The sequence below is a fragment of the Schistosoma mansoni genome, chromosome 2, assembly GCF_000237925.1.
Source record: "Schistosoma mansoni strain Puerto Rico chromosome 2, complete genome".
NCBI classification, from domain to species: Eukaryota; Metazoa; Platyhelminthes; class Trematoda; order Strigeidida; family Schistosomatidae; genus Schistosoma; species Schistosoma mansoni.
Genome location: NC_031496.1, coordinates 22,750,848 through 22,776,040, shown reverse-complemented (window position 1 = coordinate 22,776,040; position 25,193 = coordinate 22,750,848). Strand labels below are relative to the sequence as shown.

General features: G+C 36.2%; 1 protein-coding gene across 1 annotated transcript; it reads right to left on the bottom strand.

The window, feature by feature from the left end:
• Positions 1 to 1,634: 1,634 nt before the first annotated feature.
• Positions 1,635 to 22,526, bottom strand: Smp_171180 (hypothetical protein; the record flags this gene model as incomplete). The annotated part of the gene is made up of 9 exons (XM_018796112.1): positions 1,635 to 2,147; positions 2,935 to 3,311; positions 4,557 to 4,661; positions 7,785 to 7,890; positions 9,318 to 9,459; positions 16,272 to 16,413; positions 18,772 to 19,131; positions 20,644 to 20,830; positions 22,224 to 22,526. The coding sequence occupies 9 exons, from the start codon at positions 22,524 to 22,526 to the stop codon at positions 1,635 to 1,637; spliced, it is 2,235 nt and encodes a 744-aa protein (XP_018650357.1).
• Between the last annotated feature and the right edge of the window lie 2,667 nt (positions 22,527 to 25,193).

Below are 25,193 nucleotides of genomic sequence, written 5' to 3'. Positions count from 1 at the left end.
CGGTAGCCTATGCTACATTGGGGATAACATGAGTAAGTAAATAAGTTATACTACACATCAGAGCAGTGCAAAGGAAATCAACAATATGGATTGAAAGTACTTGAAATAATATCATTTACAGTAGAAAACTAAACAAGAGATGCACTTCATGAGTAACAGTTAAGAATCATAGAATGTTACTCTAATATCAATAAACGAAAATAGGCAATTATATCTACTACGGTTTCGGCGAGACTATAATTTGTGGGCGAACCAATCAGGTATAAGACAACAGGTCTCGGACTTTGAAACGAGATTCACTCATCCATTTGGCTAAATATAGTTTTAGCATTATAGCTTATGTCAGATCGTGATTAAAACCCTAAATCTAATTCCTAACCTTAACCATCGACTTTGAGTCATAATTCTTATTCCTCACACTGGTTTATAACACTCATTCGGTCCTAGTTATTAAGTGGATACTCTGAAGGTCAGTTTAGCGTCACTCAGAGGTCGTCTATAAATTATAGTCTTGCCGGGGTTTCTGGTTGACCTACGGTAAATTTCTGATAACGAAGGAAAGGGACATGAATGCATTGGATGTCTGACACAAAGTCAGACTTCAGGATTAGTTATCTACACACTGACAGAGAAAACGGGGCTTTTAGAATAGCTTGATGTTCCGAACAGGAGTCAAAAATTGTAAAGGGACAAATCAGTTTATGTAGTAACCTGCAATGACCTTGGAGGGGGCAAGAGTAAACTAGAAGCGATTCAAACTAATCAGAAAACAGCAAAGACCATTGCAGGAGTATGAATTAGGAAAGTGTCATCAAGGTTACTATCTGAAGAGACGGCCAATTTATAATAACAAAAGACGGATAACTTGAGCTCTCCTTAACAGTTACTTAATTCAGGATTTAGAGAAGGGAAAAGAACGAATATATCGACAACGCCAAGATTGATTTTGAGTTATCCAGGAAATTTAATTACAGATTACGATTATGACTACTACCAGGAAAAGTGTAGTTAGATCTTTAGGACTTACGAATGTGTAAAAAGTGGCAGAAAATCTCACTACACCGAACGAGCAGTTTGTAATGTAAAATTCTTTTCCCATATGTGTGGTTGCATGTTGCTGTGCAGGCTTGTTCACTAGATAATAGTCGAGGTTACAATCTAAACTCAATTGACATGGCAAATCTTACAACAAAATTGTGGTAAAATTTTATTCAAGTTATATCTTGTAGTCGTACAGCTTAGGTTTAAACATTGTAGTTTTTAATGAGTAGAATGTAATTGAAATTGTTGAAAGACTTGTGCTGTGTGTAAAATTTTGGACGAGGATTTTTTCAGTGGAACAAACAGATTTCCAAAACTAGACACGTAGAATTGTGTTAATTATGTTAAAATCAACAACAACTATCATAATGACTGGAAAGAACACTGATTTGTTTTCAATATTAAATTGTATCTCATCATATATATATATATATATATATATATATATATATATATATATATATATATAATGTAATATAATATACAAAGTATTTCCCTCACTTATTAAAGGACTCTAACAAACGGAACCGGCAAACAGTCTCGGACTAAAACTCAACGTTCAGTGGAAGGAATTATTTGACACTTTCTTTTTGTTAATCTGTACAATGCTGCAATCTTCGCAATTGATTTAAATGGGCCACAGCTTGATCATATTCTTTCATAGCAGAATACCATTCATTATAAAAATAATTTGCATAGTCTACTAATTTATGATATTCATACCAAGCTGAAATTTGTCTAGAAGTCCAGTGAATATCATTTGTTGTTGAAGGATATTTCTTAAAATATGATGTGGAGTTTTTCGTTTTGACGTTCTTATCGTTCACAGCATCGTCGTGATTACTATCATCATCTGCAGTAGTACAACAAATATCGCCTTCATGGTGATCATGACGGTTAAGTTTCTGATTAGCTTTAGGATTGGTAACAAACTTGTTATCAACACTGTTTGTATTTTTTGAAATTTCTGAATTATTCGATATCTGCATACCATTTTTATGATAATTGGTGAAGAAACTTAGAAGATTTCTTTCAATTTCATCCACATTTTGTGCAGATTTATTTTCCCAAGCTATAGTTGTACCCAACGGCGATACAGAATCGATCTAATCAATAAGAAAAGGCGACAGAAAAGCTGGTGTTCATATAAATATTTTTGACTAGGAAATAAAAATCATTGAAAACTAAGAGGTGGTGTACTATTGCCTCATACTAGTTTAGTATTTCTAGGAAGTGCGCACCCAAACATCGTGGTTTCAGGGATATATCCTTCACCATTCAATTATTGAATCTAATGTTCAGCAGTTAACACTTTTAAGACTCAATTAATTCTTCACTACAAAATAGCCATTATTCATTGTTATTTCTAAGCGTCCTTCTTATTCATCCTGATTAATCATACATTTTACGATTTTCTAATTGAGCTTCAAGGAATTCATTTTTTTGAAATCAGTTTTTATGTCATCACAGATGTCGGTGTCAATGATTATTTGGATTCGACCAGTTTTTATTGAAATATGTGTATCCTAAGTGAACTGCTTCGATATTGTCATTTAATTACACATTTTTAGTCAATTTAAATATTGGCTAAGTGTAGGATTTGGGACGCGTGTACTGTTCTTTTTGAGAATCGTCAACTGAATGCACACGTATTCCATTGTTGGTGCTTCCACTGAGATGAGGTGTATTCAGCTGACAATACTCAAATAAAACAAACACACATCCTGTATTCTAATATTATCCACTATTAAATTTAATAAAACATTTTCAGAATGTTTCGATGGTAAAGTCAAATCTAGACGTTCGTCTGAAAAGAATCAAACAGATTTGTGCAATAATCGTAAAATTCATTCATTTATATAAACGATATGTATGTACGAATTTGAAACCTACTTCAGATTCTATTATATCCATATATTTTGATAACTGTACAATTAAAGCATTTTGATCATTCATTGACTGATAATGATTATCGTTTGTGTTATATTTCACTTGTTTCTTTTTTGAATCTGTTAAATTAGTAGAAATAAATTTTTTCTCGCCAATATTCTCTTCATTTTGTTTAAACAATAATGATGATGATGTTAATTCATTGGATGATTGCATTGAATTATTGTGTAGTTTACTATTAGTTTCAGTTCTTTTGATTTTTGGTGTAGTCGTCTTCCTGATTGCACGTGGTTGAATATTATTCATACGATTTGTTACTGTCACTAGATTATCCAGCTCGATTGAGCAATTCGGTGTTGCCAAATCTGATGGTATAGGATCTATAATAACAGTTTGCGTTTTTTTTTAAAAAAAGAAAGAAGAAGGAATATGCAAATATTTTTGTTTATTTGTATAAAGCTTAATATGAGCATTGAACTGTGAATATTAAACTTAAGAATTAAACAAATAGAAGGATTAATGTTATCGAAATAATTCGAAACTTTATAAGTTTATAAACAATGACATAAGTATATGTAAGCGGACGATATTGTTATTAATTAGATCCTTATCAGACTTTATTTCAATATACAGTAATATTTATATGAATATATGAAAATAAAAAAACCAATCGAGGGAGCTTAACAACATACACTCAGCAATCAGATTTCCATATGAGGAGGAATTCGATAACAAATAACATTTCCTTGACGTTTAGTCAGTTAGTTCTGTCAGCATAAATATGTATAGAAAAAAGTTCTTTGGTAAGCCAATATGTACATTTCTTGGATATGATGAACAGTCAAGTAATCACATCGATGGTTAGTTAGAAACCTCTCTGCCCGAAGCTACAAATCAACGAAGATATAGCTAGTGATGTAGTATGAGACAGACTGACTAAAGCAGTGTAGAGGACCTTTAATGCAGCTAACATTTGTCTATAGTTTTCTGGCCGACCTGTCGTAGATCCTTAACTAAACAGTAAGTTATCTGGTTTGCCACATCCATTCGCACCTACGAATTCAGCCACTCCTGTGGAGAAAGATATGATGGGTGTGCAACCAGACAACTGGGTCAACGAATTATTGAACGCCTCTCTTCGTGGTTAGGAAAGAGAATCGTCAAAACATAGCTCTTTTCTATCACAATTGATCGATAACGGTCACGTAATGGACAGATATAAGTCATTTAAAGTGATTCATCATCTCCCTAGTAGTTTTCCTTGTGGAGTTCGATCTCATCTCCGACACATAGCAGAAGCTATAGGAATTCGAGCTAACAATCCAAATCTTTTTACTTATAAGAAATCTATAACACCCTTATCTCTTCCTTGGATGAATTAGCTTTGACAAAATATTTTATTTATCACTATTTTCCATACTATATATTTACTCTACCAGTGTAATCTGTATAAAGTTATTTAAATGACCTTTGACTAGAAGGGAAAAATTATCCTGGTCAGTATTTCGATAAAAAAAAAACCGGATAGCGTCTTGTGCTTTAGAGATACTTTATAGCATGATCAAATATGACAAATATTGTATTTTGAAAAGTATAGAAAACAAAAACAATAAGATAAAACTTACCCGGTAATTCACGAATTTGTGTTGGACAGTTAGCTTGTAACTTTTTTAATAGATCACATTCATCGCCTACATCTGAAACAATAATTACAGAAGCTCCGTAGCTTCCTAAAAAAAAAGGAAGTTGATATTTTGATACCAATCAATAATATGCTTAAAATTATTTCGAACTATTGGTACAGTTAATAATACTTTCAGAAATTCAAGACGGTAGCTTATCAAAAAAACATTAAAGGATTGAATAGGATAGGGAACTATTTGTTACTTCAAAAAAAAGAGATTTATACAGTATTTTTTTAAGCAGGGGATTGATATCAACTGATGAACCATTGGAAACTACAAAGTACGGGACACCCGTGTTGTCTAACATTAGAATTCTTTGTCAGTAAGAGTTTACAACTCCGCTTAAGTTCTAATCCATAACATTTGAGTATTGTGGCCGACACATTAACTTCAAGTCACCAAATGGAAATCCAATTGTACATACTTCAAGCGTAAGTTGCTTCACAATATAAGGCAACGGTCAACGGATTACATAGGCAGGAGATACGTAACCATGACCCCAAGGGACCGAACCCAGAACGTTCATGTATCGCGACCAGTCAGAATTTATGGGAAGCGGATTCTAAATGGAAGATATTATTCGGAGAGCTATAACCTATTAAATATAAGAAGACTTTCGAATAATTTGTTCATGTAAAAGTGGTGTTAATTAGTACTAATTTGAGAACACTTCATTCATTAATCCGATGTAATTATTGATTGATAGAGAATTCTAATTATATCTTAGGACTTTGGCGAGAATAATTAATTTTACTTTTGGTCAATTGACGATCGTATATTGAGCTATAATTTTTGTAACCTCCATGTGTACACCTTAAAAAATGGGCCTAATGATACATTTAACAAGAAGTTACTCATTTGTTTATATTATCTATCTCCTTACATATCTAAAAGACTTATGAGTGTTTGCAAGTAGACCACCTCTAAATAGTCAAGCTTAAGATGTTAAATTCTACACATAAAAATTTAGGCCAACTTACGTATTATGATCTATCAACAATCCGTATTGTTACATCTACTATCTCGGAAGAATTAAATACATACAATGTGGTAATTATCATAATAAATTCTAATTTATGCACATTCATAAATGCTATTAAAAATTATTACTACTTCGAAGAAGTTATCGAGCAAAACTAGGAATTTCATGAACCTGTACCTATGAGTTAAGAAATAGTTTTAACGGGCAACTGATAAAAGCTTATGATGTATTTGAGAGAGTTACAAAACTCCAATGTCATATTAAATGAATACTTTTGTTATAGTCAAACTTTAAACCAAAACTTGTTTACTGGTTCGCACAAGTACTATTTACATACTTTTAGGATGAGTTGAATATTAGGCAAATAGGTGTAGTTTTACTGATTAAAAATAGTAGTTAGTTAATTGAAAATAGGTTAATCGGTTTGTCATCAAAAAGATCTTATTGAAATTTATAAATTGCACTCTATTATTTTACTTGTGCATAATCACGTGAGTTATGCATCAGGATTATAAAAATACACGTGATTACTGGTCTGAATCGGTTATTTTGATTGGAAGTGACAAATTACGTGGTGTTATAGATCGTGCAAAGTACAATCACTTGGTTGGTAGGTTTAATATTGGTAACATAAAGAGTAGAACATACGGAAAATAAATTGAATTACAACTGTTAGTTTGTAGGTCACCGTTCTAGTGTTCATCTTTGTCATAAGGAACGTTAACCAGAGGTGGTGTGGATAAAAATCTATTCTAAGTGCATCTACGTTTATGTTTTTTTCTTATTGTGGCACTTATCATAAGCATAATATTTTGTATATTATTCAAATATTAAATGGTAAGGCAATACGATTAAGTTCCTCAATTCTTCCGAGTTAGCAGACGTATTCTGAAGCCGAATCAATTTGATAACCGCACTCAATTAAATATAGCCTTGATTACACAGAAGAAATTGTACTTTTTTCTTCATAAAAGTGTTTATGAGAGTTTAAAAAAAACGCAACGGATACATATTACATGTTAGCTATTTACATAGGAGTAAGAGGAGTATGTTTTCGTATCAGAACGCCGGTATAAACATACAACATGAAAACTTATATGATTAGTGAGAGATACTGCTGGGATTGTCATAATTATTTGTGAAAGTGATTTTGATACTAATTAGAAGAGAAAAATAATCTGAAAACATTTATCATGAAATGATCTGATCTTAGAAGAAGATATATGTGTATGTATCAGAAAGGTTTGCTTCGTTGTTACATCTACATGCTCAAAATATACAAGGGAGTAATCTATATTCAAATGATTATCATATTTTATTGGATGAATAGCACATACGTCGGAATAATTCCCTGAAAATAACTACGGAACTGTTAGCTAATAGGACGTCGTTAATGCAGAAATCCACATTGTACGGTATCGACCAACAAGGCACAAGTTTCTTCACTTCAAATTTTGATTTCATCAGTCTTATATAAATCACAGAATTGAATGACAAAATAAGATCCGAACATCATCTACAAAATAAATTATTCCCACTGCGAGAAACACTACATCGGACAAAGTGGACGCCTCCTTCATATTCTGCACAAATATCAACTAGCGGTCAAATGCCATGATGTCTTCGCTTGTAGCAGTGGATGTCGACAATTGTAGACAAACATTCGACTGGAAACATGTCAAATACTTGGGTAGAGAAAACACTAAGAACAGTAGAGAATTTTTAGAAACTTATGACTCAGGTCAATCAACAACACACATCGAATTCGATCCAATTTATCAATCAGAAGATTTTTTGGAGAAATATATCGAACTAAGAATCAGATTAAAGGGAGAGACAATCAAAATAAAGATACAGACAACGACAATGATAGGTCAGCAATATATGAGAACTTTCGTCTAAATTTGAACGGATAGTTCCACAGTATTTAGGCTCTGAGTTAATGTAAGACACTAAAGAGAAAAAGCATGAACCAGATTGCCGGGAGAAACGTTGGACTTCAAATTCAATCGTCGAGATTTTACAAATATATTCTTTCTCCTTAAACTAAATAAATCTTTTAATTAAAACAGGAAATATATTACAGATGTTCGGAAGATAGAAAAAAAAACAATGAAAAATCGACCATTCACATACATCATGATGGTTATATATGAGTGCAAGACAGAAATAAAGATTATCATTACCGAATCTACCAGCACGTCCCACTCGATGTACATAAGTTTCATGCTCCCAGGGAACTTCTAGACTGATTACGAGATTGACATTTTCCGCATCGATCCCACGCGAAGTCTAAGAGTAAAGTATTAATATCGAGGTTGAATTATTTTATGAGTTGAGATGATTAAACTTCCTAGTTTGATAATGGTGACGCTAACTAATCAATTCAGTCTGGATGTAATCAGCATGCATGTGTATAGAAAAGGAATGTATAATGTCGTGAACAATGAACTAACTGGTATAAAAGACGCTGTAAGTTCTCCAAATAGTCGAGTATGTGTGTTGGTTTGCTTTTCAACTTGCTGTCAAGGCGAGTGGAATAGGTGAAAGCATGAAACTTTGGAAGTTGTTCACAGGAAATTCAGCATATATATAACTGTATTTATCAAACAGGTGAGTTATGGTACTTCTGAATTCTTTCGATTGTAAGCTTTCATTTATTTCTAATTATTGTTACATGGTTTCCCGTTCAAAAATAAGGTCAATTAATCAAAAGCCCACTACTCAGTTTCGTACCATAAGTGTTCTAAATATGTAGATATTGAGATTTATTATTAACGGTGATCTATCTTGCAGTTTATATGCATAACCGGCCTAGTTTTAAAGTCGGACAACAAAGAATATTACAAAGTAGTTGTCTAATTTTTTACTGATTTTCTGATTGGGTAGTCTGGGGAAACGGATTAGAATATCACATGGGCCGTAGATCATTTTGGCACACACAACAAACAGTGTTAGCAGATTCATAGATAGTGGGACATATCAAGAAGACTATCATAGCACTTACAAATAAATCAAGTAATCAAACACTAGCATAAGGGAAATATAAAAAATAATACACACATCTACCACTATGCCTTTATTCTTCTCTTTAAAGGAAACGTAGACATTACTTGTCTTGACAAAAAGTTCCAAGAGTTGATTATTCAGTAAGAAAACCTGTGTTCCATGAAGTGGATATGGTTCGTGTTCATCATATAAAGTCAAATTCTATATCCTATAGGTCGATATTTTTATCTCATTCATAGGATTCATAGTTTGATGCAATTTACAGTAGTAAATAACTATCGTTTCTACACAATTTAATCAAAATGAACGCAAAGAAAACAACCCATTTGTACTCTGTAAGACAGATTATTCTACTTTCTAGTTTATATCATGCACTGACCTTAGTTTGACAGCCAGTGAAATTCAAGAATTACTAAACAACCTTCTCGTCCTGTTATGGGGCTTCTTAGCAGTGAGCATTCAAAGGGGATCGGGACCAGGACCTTCAGGATACATGGTAAGTATTCAACCTTTAAACTACTGAGTCGGCGTCTACTGGATTAAATTTGGGCCATTTTCTTTCTCTTCCTTTCACTTGTTTATATCTCACTCGATTTGATGATAATGTATTTTATAATACTGATCTTATGTATCTGAATTATTTAAAACCAACCTACTGTTTACATTCTGATACCAAAAATAAAACAAATATAGTATAAAATTATACTTACTAAATCTGTGGTAATAAGTACACGACACTGGAATGTACGCAATTTATTGAATGCACGAAAGCGTTCACCTTGTTCTAAACTACTAGATATGTAACTAACTGGCCAACCACGTGAACACAATGCATCACATAAATCTTGAGCACTGTAGGAGGAGTTTTCAAAAAAACAAATGGGTAAGAGTTGTGATTTATACCGCGACAATTAGTAGTAGCAGTAGTGGTCGAAGGTAGAATATATATTTCAATTTATATATTCGAATGTATACCTTTTGTTTTACACATAAATAAAGGTTGTCATAAGGATGGTTAAGCTTTGGAAGCATTTTTTGGAGGGGAATGGGAGAGATGAGCGGTGACAATTGTAGTGCAGTTATTTAATAACAAAGTTCTAATGAATTATTTCGAATAATCCTAATAATTTGAAACAGAGTGCGGGGACTCATTTCATCTAAATGTTCACATTCCTTATCTTGAAACACGCAAATATTGTAGCACAGTTATAAAATTGACTGAGCTGTTTGCAAATGTTTGGTAATTAGAGAATGTTCAAACATCATGGAATGAATCGATAGTTGTCCCTATCTTTAAAAAGGGTTCATATTATTTCTGCAACAACTATCGGGGGATAAGTCCATACCCGATTACGTCCAAACTATTGACTTCTATCATACTTTGTAGATTGTTCAAAACCCGAGAAAAATTGACTCGCGAGAAGCAGGCTGGATTTCGTTCTGGTTGAGGATCAAATGATCATTTCTTCACTCTCTACCGAATGTTAGAACACCGTCATACTTATTACAGGCCAACAATCGTATCGTTTCTTGACATTAGGGCTGCCTTCGATTCGTCGGACAGGACTGTTCTCTGGGATCGTCTATTGATGGAGAGTATGTCTGAGAAGTTTATTAACATCTTAAAGGCCCTGTACACGAACACATCAGGCAGAGTGAGGGCATACAACCACCTCTCCCCATTGTTCCATCCAAACAGTGTGGTTAGACAGGGTTGCCAGATCTCACCATTCCTTTTCACCTTTGTTATCGATGACGTTCTGGAAACAGGTCTGATGGATGTAGATAATGGTGGTGTGGATGTGTTGGCTGAAGAAAGACATTTTGACATTGAGTATGCGGATGACACCCAAGTCATGCAATCCGCACATAATCAGTTGGGAATCAGTGTCAGTAGGTATGGTGTGTGCTTTGTACCTTCGAAGTCAAAATTAGCTTTACAAGACTGGCAAGACCCTGATGTCGTACTCACCCTGGGTAGTGAGCAGATGGAAGCAGTCAAGAAGATCGTGTATCTGGGTAGCTGAATAAGTGCTGGTGGTAGCATGGGTGATGAGATCAATTCACGTATAGTGAAAGCCAGAGAGGCTTATGCTAATCTGGGCCATCTTTGGTGCCTTCGTGATGTTAGTCTGGCTATGAAAGGTCGGATCTACAACGCGTCGGTGAGAGCGGTTTCGCTCTAGGCTTGTGAAACCTGGCCTCTCTGAGTTGAGGATGTTAGACGACTCTCTGTGTTTGATCATCGTTGTCTCCGAAGGATTGCTGACGTCCAGTGGTAACACCATTTTAGTAATGTAGAGGTTCGGAATCGTTTGTCAGGGTACAGTAACGCTAATTCAATTGGTGTCATTATTTATTTATTTATTATTTATTTAAACACATATATATTGGTACAAAAGGGCACCAGATACATATGCGCCACACAAAATAATGAAAGTAGGAAGAGAAGGGATGAAAAGATAAGGCGGACTGAAATGTACAACCAGAAGACTCTTTCAGCTAGGAAAGTTAGAACCACTCTTTATGTAGAAAGTAAAAGAAGGTTGCAGCAGGATCGCCACTGGCTTCTATTCTGAGCCATATCTGATAACGTCTCTAGCCACTGTGTTGCACCATCTCTCGGACCCCAGCCAAGGAGTCGTGAAGGACCAACAGAAGCTAGCCCTTTGCAGCTTTCTTTCATGCCACGACACCATGTCATACACTGACCTCCTCTCCGCTTTTTCCAACCAGTCCCAGAGTCGGCAAATAATGCACGACGTGGAATTCTCTGGGACGACATTCGTAAAACATGTCCAAGCCACCGAAGTCGGTGTTTCAAGATGGTGACACCAATTGAATTATCGTCTCTGCGCCCGAACACACGATGCCGAACCTCTACATTACTAACATGGTGTTGCCACTGTATGTCAGCAATCCTTCGGAGCCAACGATGATCGAACACAGAGAGACGTCTAACATCCTCAACTCGGAGAGGCCAGGTTTCACAAGCATAGAGCAAAACTGCTCTCACCGACGCGTTGTAGATCCGACCTTTTACAGCCAGACTAACATCACGAAGGCACCAAAGATGGCCCAGATTAGCATAAGCCTCTCTGGCTTTCATTATACGTGCACCAATCTCATCACTCACGCCACCACCAGCACTTATATAGCTACCTAGATACACGAACTTCTCAACTACTTTAATCTGCTCACCATCCAGGGCGAGTACAGGATTAGAATCCTGCCAGTCTTGTAGGAGTACTTTGCACTTGGAGGGTGCAAAGCACATGCCGTACCTGCGGACACTGATTGCCAACTGATTGAGTGCGGATTGCATGCCTTGGGCATTATCGCACAGTAAGACAATATCATCCGCATACTCGAGATCGAGAAGTCGTTCTCCAGGCAACATATCCACACCGCCATTACTTACATCCATGAGAGCTTTTTCCAGGATGTTGTCGATGGCAAAGTTGAAGAGGAATGGTGAGATCGGGCAACCCTGCCTAACCCCACTGCTCGAATGGAACAAGGGAGAAAGGTGGTTGTATGCCCTCACTCTGCCTGAGGTGTTCGTATACAGGGCCTTTAAGATGTTAATGAACTTCTCAGGCACACCCTTCTTCAATAGACAATCCCAGAGAACAGTCCTGTCCAACGAATCGGAGGCAGCCCTGATATCAAGAAACACTACGATTGTTGGCCTGCGATAAGTATGACGGTGTTCTAACATTTGGCGGAGGGTGAAGATGTGATCAATGCATCCTCGACCAGAACGAAAACCAGCCTGCTCCTCGTGAGTCTATCGTTCTCGGGTTTTAAACAACCTATGAAGAATGACAGAAGCCAATAGTTTGGACGCAATCGAAAGTAGACTTATCCCCCCGATAGTTGTTACAGGAACAACGTGAACCCTTTTTAAAGATAGGGACGACTATTGACTCATTCCATGATGTTGGAATACTTTCTTGCTACCAAACCTTTGCAAACAACACAGTCAGTTCCTTAGTCAGAAAGTCACCACCATCTTTAAAAAGAGCTGGAGGTAAGTCATCTGGGCCAGGTGATTTGTAGCGCTTCAAGAGTTGGAGTTCCTTGCGGACTTCCGCCTCGTTTGGTGGATCAGTCGTCACCGGTCATGGGGGGCAGGACAAATTGGTTGATGTTGCCGGAGCAGCAGGCCAGTTGAACTGCCCTTCGAAAAATTCCGCCCATCGTCCAAGACGTCGAGAGATGTTAATTATTGGCATCCCGTCATCCTCGTAGATTGTTTCACTCACACCAGACTTCTTGCTGCCAGTGGCTCGGATGAGTTGGAAGAGCTTCCGGCAGTTACCAGATGCAGCTGCTGCTTCCATCTCATTAGCACGCTCCGACCACCAGGCTTCTCGGTCCTTACGCAAGCTTTGCCCGATTTCATTAGGTAACAGCCTTCGTTTGTGTTCAAACTCACGGTCACCCGGAGTAGACCGACGGGCTTCCATCAGTTGTAAGGAGCCAGAAGAAACCCAGTGCTTGTAAGCGGGACGTTTCGCGAAGCCGCAAACGGCTTTACTCGCCATTTTCATGGCGTCGTGAAGATGCGACCAATGCTCATCTATACTTTTCGGTGGGATGGTAGCTAGCCTAGAGGCTAGCTCCGCTCGATACTTACTTGCAACAGAAGTTGCAGCCAGTTTACTAACATCGATCCGTTGGTGGTGGTCAATCCTTCGGCCACTGAAAAGTAAGGTGAGATTGGCTCAGACCAGGGCATGATCAGACTCCAGATAGGTACTCCAAAAGGAGCGGCAGTCTTGTACACAACCACGCCAGCGGTAGCTGATCGCGATGTGATCAATCTGAGTCCAGGCTTGAGATGCAGAGGGAGGACGCCAGGTGGCACACCGGCGATGACTGTGCCGGAAGTTAGTGCTAGCCAGAAACAGGTTGTGGTCTGTGCACAGTTGCAGCAAACGGTCCCCGTTATCTGTCCTGAGACCAACAAGTCCCCATCGGCCACCTAAACGACTCTCTTCTGTGCCTAGACGCCCTACCTGAGCATTCAAGTCTCCGGCTAATGCTACAATATCTGTCGAACGCGCTTTCTGGAGAAGAACTGTTAACTGGTGGTAAAACTCATCCTTGATTGCATCCGGGCTGCAATCTGTCGGGGCATAGGCGGAGATGACGAAAAGACACCGTTTCTCACGCCGGTTTTTCTCACTTTGATGGAACTTTCTAATCTAACAGCACATAACCGACTGTTAATGGGGATCCAATCGATTAGTGCTGCCTCAGCCCTAGCGCTTAGTGCAACACCAACGCCTGCAAGACCAGACGAAGATGCCACAGAGTCCCCGGATAAGCGCACGTGAAACAAGCTTTTCGAAGCGACAGATGGAGAGCGAATTTGTAGTACTTCACTAGAGTCTTGAATACGGGTCTCGGATAGACAGCAAACATCAACATTAAGACTTTCCAAAGACATAGCCAGCCTCATCCGTTGTCCGATCTGCATTAGTGTGCGAACGTTGAAGGAAGCCAGCCTGAACGGCGTACGTGGTTTCAGAAATACTGCTTCAGTATTCGTAATCGGTGGAAGTATTCACTTTCAACCAGACAGTGACTGGAGATCGTTTAGATAGGACAGAGTTTCCACCATGGGCGAGCTACTGCATAAGTTGGAAAGGAAGGATACACAATTTGGGAATAAAGGGAGTGAAAAAGCGACGTAGTAAATAATAGTAATAATAATAATAATAATAATAATGGTAATAATAATAATAATAATGTAAATTGTCTTGCTTCTAGTATGAGCGAGAATAGTATCGTCAATAGAATTCATCATTTCATTTATTTGTGTGTGGGCTGTGATACTGCCCGGGTGCCCAAACCGAAACAGGTGGTTTTCTTAGGGGGCCACACCCCAAGCCTTTGACCTAAAGGTCTGATCCACAAGGCAGTGGAGCATCGTGAGAAGATACAGTCCCATGGTAGCCGGTGACCAACAGCAGGTTCATTCGCCATTCGTTCCATCAGGATACTGGAGCCCATGTGCACCATTGGTTTGGAATCAGGGTTTCCCAACTTCCCTAGGTGGACCCTCCATATCTACCAACCCGGTTAAGACGCTGGACATTCGCTTTTCGTCCTCTCATTTTCGTAAACAACACCCCCGCCACGAGAAGGCAGTGAGTAGGACTTCCCTGGCAGAGGCTATATATTCGCGTGGCCATGTGAGAGCATTTCGAGAGGGAGAGTGGACTCTCCCCACTCTCGGCCGTACCAGGGCATTTGGGGGCATTGGTGTCATTATCGTGAAACATATACTTCGGTGGCTTGGACATGCTTTACGAATGTCGTCTCAGCGAACTCCACGACGTGCATTACTCGTCGATGTTGGAATCGTTTGGAAAAGCGGAGGGGTGGTCAATGTCGTGGTATGAACGAAAGCTGTACAGGACTAGCTTTTGTTGGTCTTTCACGACTCCTTGATTGGGGTTCTAGAGATGGTTCAACACAATGTCTAGAGTCGCTATCAGACATGGCTCAAAATAGAAGTCGGTCATGATCCTTCTGTAACCCTCTTTTACGTTCTTCATAAAAGTGAACGTAACTTCTTTAACTGAAAGAATTCTCCTGGTTGTATTTGTCCAAACTGAACTGTTCCATTATTATTATTTCAGTCTCATACACCAATTTTTATTCATTTTTTCTTCTTTTTTATCATACCTTCCTTCTTCTAGCTTTTTCCAATCTTCATTTTCACTATGTGGCACATAAATAATTAAGTGTCCCTTTGTATCAATATTTACGTGTCTAAATAAATAATAAACGTACAGTCAATTATCTTATTGCTCTATTTAATGAGATCATCGTTATAAATCTAGAGATGTTTAATGATCATACCTTGTTGTATGAAATATCTTCATATAGGTTATAATAAATAAGTGATTATCTCATTGATAATATACGTAAATCTAGTTACAAATCGATATCGAAAATTTATTAACAACCTGTAATATAATTGCTCTTGCATAATGGAAGGTCAATCAGTTACCTAAATTCAAATACAGAGCATTACTTCAATATTTAAAAACAAGGATAAACCTATTAAATTCAAATAAATGATTATTTTTCATTGTCAATACTGCAAAAAACGAAAAAAATCAAAGATGGGTAGTGGCTAGCAGTGCTTACAATGCTTGTGAAATAAGGCTATATCGAGGCAATACGCACAGTATACACATATGGCCAATAAGAGACTGACCAGTTGCAGTCCTAAACATCAATGGGAAGATTTAAACAAGTAATACTAAGTGAAAAAAATCAATTTTATTTTCACTATACTACGTAGTATAATGAATAAAATGTTAAAGAGAGTAAAAAGGGAAAAATAATGTTGAAATCAAATTTTCATAGTTGAAATTATGAGTCAATTGAAGCTAGACCACTATGAAAAAGCTGGAAGCACTGGACGGTTAAGTGCTCTGGCGCGAGACTGGTAGGTCCTGGGTTCGAATCTCACGGATGCGGGATTGTGGATGCACACTGCTGAGGAGTCCCATAGTGGAACGAAACGACCGTTCAGTGCTTCCAGGTTTTCCATAGTGGTCTAGCTTCAATTGACTCATGATTTCAACTATGAAAATACTGAAATCTCCAGAAAATCCCTTCTGAAATCAAATTCTTACTTGTTATGAAAATTTGAAAAAATTAAGCATTGTTGAAATTCAGTAGCATTAAGTAATTTGCATAGAAATTTTATTTTAGCATCAAATATTGAAATTGGAGCAAGTGTTGTTGGTTGAATAATATGGAAAAATTGTCGTACACCTATACAACAAAAAAAAAATTATTATTAATAATAATGTATAAGAACTTTTGTCTAAATTAGAGCGAATAGTTTCAAAGTATTTGGGTGCCGAGTTGATGTAAGACATTAAAAATAGGAATAATATATTTGTAAAATCTCAGCGAATGAATTTGAAGTAAATCCAACATTTCGCCTGGCAATCTGGTCCAAGCTTTTTCAAGGAATTATAATATAATGATTTTATTTGAAAAAAGGATGAAGTCAATTTAATCAGTGATAATTTAATTATGTAGTAATTTTATTGAAATCATGAACCCATCTAATTTAGATAACGATTGAAAATCTGGGAACACTTAAGGGTTGTTTCGCTATAGTGTTGGACTCTTTAAGAGTGCCAGTACACGATCCCGCAATCGGGAGTCGGACCCAGGATTTTCGGTTTCGTGTGAACTTTTACATTCTAGACCACTGATATAGTACGCTACATGAAATTGTAGAAAATAAAACATATATGAGCACACGACAGCAACAGCTTTTTGATCGATAATTTTTAATATTGTTCTTTTAGTAAGGTCACCTTGATATAAAGGATAATGTTCTGTTGTCTAAGTAATTTGAACAATACCTTAGTAAGTGTTTACTTTTATAGAAACAAATTCCCAATAAACACGGTAACTTTCTGTCGAGAAGTAGGAAATGAACTGAGACTCATTCTAGTGATAATTTCACGTTTATGATTATAGAGGACTGTAAAAATTGTTGAATTTGTAGTTTTACATCACGGAACGACTGTGCTTGGACGATAATGGTGAAGCGGAAACCACTAAACAAATTTTTTTTCATGGTATGTATGGGCTTTGGAACAAGTGTGTAAATTTCAGACCGCATTGCAAAGCCTAACGATCTGGGTGAACACTAGTGAAGAAGTTCGCATACTGCTATAAAACAGCTAATCAGAGAAATTTGGTTTACAATGAGTTTGACTAAATCGAGAAAGTGGTGTAAGCACACATACATTCATCATAGGCCTACTGCTGGAAATAACACTCTCGTCAACTGAATTCTCAGGAATTGATCTCCTACCAGGAGGTCCACTTCTCGACTTAGGATACGCAGATGACATAATCCTGCTTGGTGAAGACGCCGACAAAATGCTGAGTCTTTTAATAGCACTGAGCAACAATCCCAGTATGTTTGGAATGCGTTTCTCCCCATCTAAATGAAAATTGTTGCTTCAGCACTGGCCTGCGTCAACACCTGAACTAAGGATAGGGTGAGTGAGTAGTCGAACGCGTTGACAACCCCACTTATCTTGGAAGTCTGATCAGCCCTAGTGGGTTGGTGTCTGACGAAATTTCAGCACGGATTCAAAAAGCTCGTTTATCTTTTGCCAACTCACGTCACCCATGGCAAAGACGAGATATCCATCTATTAATTAAGGGACGAGTATACTGCGCAGCAGTTCGCTCTGTTCTACTTTACGTCTGTGAAACATGGCCATTAAGAGTAGAAGATACTCGTAAGTTACTAATATTTGACCACAGATGTCTTAGAAATATTGCTCGCATCTACTGGGATCACCGGGTAAGTAATAGTGTGGTTAGACACAGTGTATTAGGGAATGACGGTATATCAGTTGGTGAGGTTGTGAATCCTCATCAACTGAGATGGTTGGGCCACATGTTACCTATGCCCGAACACCGATTATCACGACGCACAATGCTGACTAGTATTGGGGATGGTTTGAAGAGAGTTAGGGGCGGCCAAACCCAAACGTGGCATCAGTGCTTGAAGTCACTAAATTCTGATCTGAGCCATGTTGGTAGATGCAGACTACCTGGTTGGGGTCCACGTGACTATCGTAACCAATGGTTGGAGACTATGTGTGACATGGCTCAGAATCGATCACAATGGCGTCGGTGTATGCACTCTTTGTCTTCACTTAAACTATGAGATTAAAATTGCTTCGTATGTTTTTTTCTTCCTATACTATATCCTTATATGCAATCTTTCTTTTATATATTACCACCATTGAAGTGACTACTTTTATAAGTTTGATGTTCATCTTGTTGTGCTAATGAGATGTGGCAACTTGGACCGATGTATATATGTAAATATGATCAATTATACCGTTGATTGGTATTCGATTGAATATCAGAAAGAACATATTTTTTTAAGAATAAATATACAAAATGCATCTAGTCAATATTTTGGTCTATTACCTTTGGAAATCGCAAAAGTAATCAACAATTATTTTCTTGATTTCATATTTATAACCCAAATAAATTATCTGATTATTCTACTCTAACTGTATCATTTAAAGAACATTTTAGAAATTAAAATCATGTTATCATTTTATATTGAAATTAATAACAAACCTATTAAAGCTGGATCTTTGACAGCTAATCGTACAATTGCTGGATCATTCATGTAACGTGGAAGATGTTCATTGACTAAATAATCCGTATAGGTAGCTGACAAAGCTAATACTTGTTTAGATTGTGGTAAACTCCACCAAATGTAATTAATATCAGCTGGAAATGCATTATTTGCACTACCACCAGTTAATTTAGCATCTGTACCACCGGATAAAAGTAGATCAGCTTCATCTAATACAAACTGTCTTACATGTTCAGTAGATAGATAACCAGCTTCCAATAAATATCGAACGCGTCCTGGTGTACCGACAACAATATGACAGTCGGATAAATGACGTAGATCATCAGCTAAGGGTAAGCCTAAACAAAAAGAAAAAGAAAGTGTAAGCAATGAAAGAATAGCAAGTTATCCTCTATGAATTATTAGAAATTTCGATGAATTGTTTAATCCGAAATTAAAAAAAAACATATGATAGGCATTGACTAAAGTGAGGTAGTTGGCAATCAGACAAAATACCAAATTGTTAAGATGAGTAAGAGTGTTAAGAATAAAATCAAGAAGTTATACTAATCATATATGTTATCTATATAATATAATTGATTTATTGCACAATCCCCTTCTTTACATTTCATTTATTAGTTAAATTGCTAGATCCATTTTCATTAGTTTGTGTTCAACTACGCGAAATTAATTGGTTTTTCTTGTGTCTATGGTTCAACGTAGACTGGTGTAACTGGTTTTTTTCATCTCGAATTTTAATGAAGTACAACCAGATTTATGATGAATGTATAATTCAAGAACGGAAGACAATCTTCTGACTTAATTCAGGTGAATATGATAACACTTACTAGTGATCTTTTATTTCAGTTAGCACATAGAAATACAGGTGAATCGGACACTTAATAATAAACTTTCTATACTAAAATATTAACTGATGATCAAAGTAACAGAAGGATTAGATTTGAGTTCTAAGGAGTGTCAACCGAAAACTTTCCAGGATAGTTTTGTTGGCAGTCATTTTTTAGTAATTATGATGAGGGGATTTTTACCATAAATCTATTTAATGGATGTAATAGTACTATTTTATTGTCATAGTCTAAGTCTTAAAACTTAATAGCGGTATCCAGAATATGTTACTGCTTACAATAAATCTCTGACTTAAAAGTACTTTCGTAGTTTATATGGGGTATTAGCATGTGATGCCAGAACCCTATCCAATAACTTGTATGTCATGTTAAATAGACATGATAATCATTTATCTGTAAAAACGTTGAGTGTTTATGGATGCTTCTATTTATTTTTTAATTCATTGAAATGAGATGCCCCACATGAATTCAAGACAAATGCTGTTGATAATTGATTGTTTATAACTTTAATTGAAACTATCCATTAGAAAATAGAAGGGGTCACTTTTATTAGTTTCGAAGTAAAGTAAATAATTTTGTGAACAAAACAGTAACTGAGATGTTTGTGAAACAACATAACACCTAGTCGCCTACTTTCCAAAAGAGTGATGTTAGCTAAACAAAAAGAACACATGAAGAATACTGAAATATCGTATTACAATACAATAATACAGAATGAAGTCTTATAATGTTTGTACTTAGCCTTGTAAAAGCTTGTAGATTATCTAGATTCATATCATAAAATAAAGGGTTGTGATTTAGACAAATTTGATGATATGCTTTAGAAACTTCTTTGTGACTTAATTGATTTTTCGATTTGTCTTAAAAAGACTAAACACTTGTAAGTCACTAGGCAACGTTGTACTTCATCGCATGTTTTTCTTGTTCCTTCAATAAAATAACGCTTTTTTTCTAGTGAAAGATTTTTAATTTATATATATTGAGTATTACCATGATTCAACTTACCACCGACAAATAGATGACATTTTAAACCAGATATATGACTGGCTAATCGTTCAATAACCATTTGTGATTGAAATGCAATTTCGCGAGTTGGTGACAAAACAATTGCTTGTATAGTAGGTCGTTTTACATTGATTGCTTCCAAAATAACTACAGCAAACACAACCGTTTTACCGGTACCAGATTTAGCCTTTTTTCCGATATGTTTGAAAAACAGGAAATACAGAGAGTTGAAGGGAATTATAAGAATAATAAACATTTAGGCGGTTTGTAAAGCACAGTTTCACCTTACTTTAGATAAATCTCATACGTGAAGAAATGACAAAAAGTGGATTTGTAGATGATATTTTTCACAGATCGATCTCATTTGGGGTAGCATTGAGAGTCAGGTGACACTGGATAGCTGTTTCGTCCTAAGATATGATTCCTGAGCAATGTGAACCAATGAAAAAATCAGGGGTTAAACTTAGGATCTCCGTGTTTTACGGTGAGTGCTTTAACATTCGACCACTGGGTAGGGATTCGATGGTGTACATTTCCAACTCTAATCAGTTCTGAAATTACTAGAATGATGTAGCTTTCCAGTGACCCCTAGTTTTTGATCGTACCCTAGTTGAGTTCAAGAGTCATTTCTGAAAACCAAGATACTTAGAAAAAGGACGGGGTTTTGAAAAAGTATGCTAAAATTGTTGGCAAGATAAGGATAAACAGATTACACAAATTACAGAAAGGATATTCCAACTAACAAAAGATTTTCTATCAACTAGATGATTCAGGCTTTACCCACTAGACAAGAGATTTGTTTACACAGATCACATCGTTGACTTTGAATGTCATCAGAGGTTGTTTTTTCGCTATACTTATTACAGGAAGGTGCCTAACAGTCTTTGGTGCTGGTCGAATCTTAGAAACTGGATTCTAATGTGACCGAAAGTCTAAATGATTCAACATCAAATGAACTATATATTGATGTTATTGAAGTCAGTTAGCAGAAAGGCCTAGATCTAGGTTTCATGCTAATGGGCACTTATCAGTATTAAAGTATCTGTAGTCTCGACGAAACTGAAACTCTGTGGGATTATTGGTAATTTTCGTATAATATGAGTTAATAGTTCACACAATCCATTGTCAAATCAAATGATATTTACTTACCAGTTGCATAATAGTATACTTAGCTTCGAGATACACTTTATGTGTGACAGGTATTGATACCATCTGGTCGCTCAGATGGAGGTTAGTTGGGCGGATTATGGACCCACAACTTAGTAACTGAAAATCAGACGCCTTAAACACTGAGCCATTGCTTCACTGAAAAATGTTGCATTATTTAACGAACAGGTGAGAACGACAGGAAGTATACTGAATTATTGTTCAATTCTGATCTAAAATGTTTTAGACGTAGCCATTGCTAATTCTTGAACCATTATATTAAAGTTAATGATATATATCTATATAACATAATCAGTAAATATCATCACAATCAACCAATATTCTTTACAATTCGAATTTTATTGACCCTGAAAATTATAATATTTCAACTTGGCTTAAAAAGTCTACATATATATAAAGATAAAGTTTCGTACCTGAACAATTAAATCCATACCTAATCGACCTAAGGGAATAGCTTTAACTTGTACAGGTGATGGTCGAATAAATCCAGCATCGTATAGTCCATGTAATACTGGTGTAGATAATTGTAAGTCTTTGAAATGTATATTACGACTATTAGCACAAGTTTCATTTGATACGTTCTCTCCTAAAACATCAGCAGTACGTTTTTCTTCTTGTGTTAAATCATGTGCTAAATATATGGTATTTTTACCAGTAACTTCATTTTCATCCAAATCAACTGATAACTGAGCATTATCGTCTGACTTTTCCGTCATTATTTGTGCTTAAAAATATAAATAGATAGAGGATAAAAGAAGAAACATGAAATAAACCAAGTTGCTTGATCGACATTGAAGAGAGTATAGACAAAATTACATGGAACCAATAAGTAGAAGTGGGACATATGACGAGTATTTAACGTATTCTTTGTTTGAACTAATATTTAATATGAATATAACTGTTCCTGATATGCTATGTAGTCTACTTCAAGGCCATGCGATGAAAGTACGTTTTATTTTTGTCAAGTACCAAATATAAAGTTTAAAACACCCCATGATGTCAATTAGCTGAAATTATACACAACAAGTTGTGAATGGTGAACTACTGTTATTTAGAATTGGGTTAAATTGTTTGACTTAAAAAAATTATAAATGAAATCCAGGAATCGATGGATGGTAATGTTGACCAGTCTTCAGCACTAACGTTGGGGTGATAAATAAAACTCTCCAATCAATTTCCATTGAGAAAAAACAACTAAACAAGTGTTGATATATTAAAAAATATGAACCAATGCTTCTATTAAATTCATTTCATGAGTGAATTAAGCTTCAACCGGTCTGATTTTTCTTTGCTTTTCGACAAAGTTATAAATACATTACCGGTAGGAATCACCTTAAATCCTGTTGATGAATAATACATCACGTAGCAGCAGTTATACAGTGTTCTACGAGGTCTGATGTTTAGCTATGGATATTTCGTCTCGCTTGATAATATGACTCTATAGTTAAGAGTTTGGAAATCATCACACAATTATCATTATCACTTCAAGTTACAAATTTTTTTAATAACCCGAAACTATTTGATGAATGAACTTGTAGCTTAATTTTTATATAATCAATGATGCATTAGATACCAGTAATGTTAACTTCATTCAAATATGAAGAACTATCTCAACTAGTTTGTGACTGAATTGAGGATTCTTCAATAACCGCGTGTTTTACTAGTGTGCATAGTCTCTAAATAGTTGAAGAATATTATTGAGCTGAAGTTTCAAACTCTTTTCATCTAGTCATCCAAATTATTCTGTGATCATTAAGCAAATTTGCTTGTTTTTAAATAAATTGCTTCTTCAATTTGGTTATTTGAGTATGAATTTCTTTTATCGATAGGTCTTAATTTATCATTAGACAAGTGTAAAATCGAGGACGAAAAAGTATTTTCATCTAGAACACTACCGATGGTGATTGCTCGTATTATCCACAGATATACACATTACGATCCATATATCCAATTAAATAAAGGGACATATTTCTATATGTACTCAAAGTTGATAGTCGTTTACACTAGATGATTATTCAAACGAGACAAAGACAACTAAAAGTCATTATCAGGTCTAGTGATTGGGACTCTAGCAATGCTGACTGCGTGGTCTAGTGCTCCATTCAATCCTTTAGGAGCTGTGAAGTTGTCGGTTACAAACATATCAACATGTATAACCCGACAAGAAATTTTGATAAGATTAGCTTTCTGAAACAGATATTTGGGGATATAGACCATTTAGTTTTTTAACGAACCAATTAATAAATGTACAGGCAACTATACAAACTAAAGACTAGATGAAATTTGCATTTTCTACATTATGAATTAATATTATCCCTACGCCTAAAAGTTTATGGGAACTGGTAAATTCATATTTAAACACTCCCAGAGTGAGTCAACTAGTTCTCAAAAATCTACTGGCTAGTGATCCCAAATAATTTTGAATTATATCCATAATAATAATATAATGATCTATTTGAGTAAGACTTTATTATTTACAAGAATATTTACTTTAGACCGATTACATATAAGAAAACGACTGTTGAAAGCAAATGTTCCTAACTAACTTAGCCCATAAATATTTCTCATAGGTGTAGGCTGAAAGAACTACAGTAAGTACCTGGTTAACACTGAATGTCAACAAACACGGTAATATGACTCTGTTCCATTCTACTGCAATTTTTTAATTAATACAAATTTGCTCTTACACATGGTAAGATAAGCAAAAATGAATATACTTTCATGGAAATGCCTTTACGTAAGATTTTATTTAAGCACATAAATATTGGTACAAAGGGGCACCACATATATATGCGCCACACAAATCAAATGAGATTTGTGTGAGAGCTGTGATACTGCTCAGGTGCCCAAACTGAGGCAGGTGGTTTTCTTAGGGGGCCACACTCGGAGCCTTTGACCTGAAGGTCTGATCCGCAAGGCAGTGGAGCATCGTGAGGAGATACAGTCCCATGGTAGCCGGTGACCAACGACTGATTCATACGCCATTTGTCCCCTCAGGATCCTGGAGTCCATGTGCACCATTGGTTTGGAATCAGGGTTTCCCAACTTCCCTAGGTGGACCCTCCATATCTACCAACCCGGTTAAGACGCTGGACATTCGCTTTTCGTCCTCTCAATTTTGTAAACAACGGTAATGCCACGAGAAGGCAGTGGGTTGGACTTCCCTGGCAGAGGCTATATACGGGTGGCCATGTGAGAGCGGACTCTCCCCACTCCCGGCCGTACCAGGGCATTTGGATGCCTTTACGTAAGAGCTTCTGAATCAATTAAAAAGGACGTAGTTTTAGGAACCGATCACTAAGCCCACTATTCTGTTTTTATTTTTTTTTTAAATTATGAGAATAAATATACTAGTAACTAACAGACAAGCTTCTCAAACGATC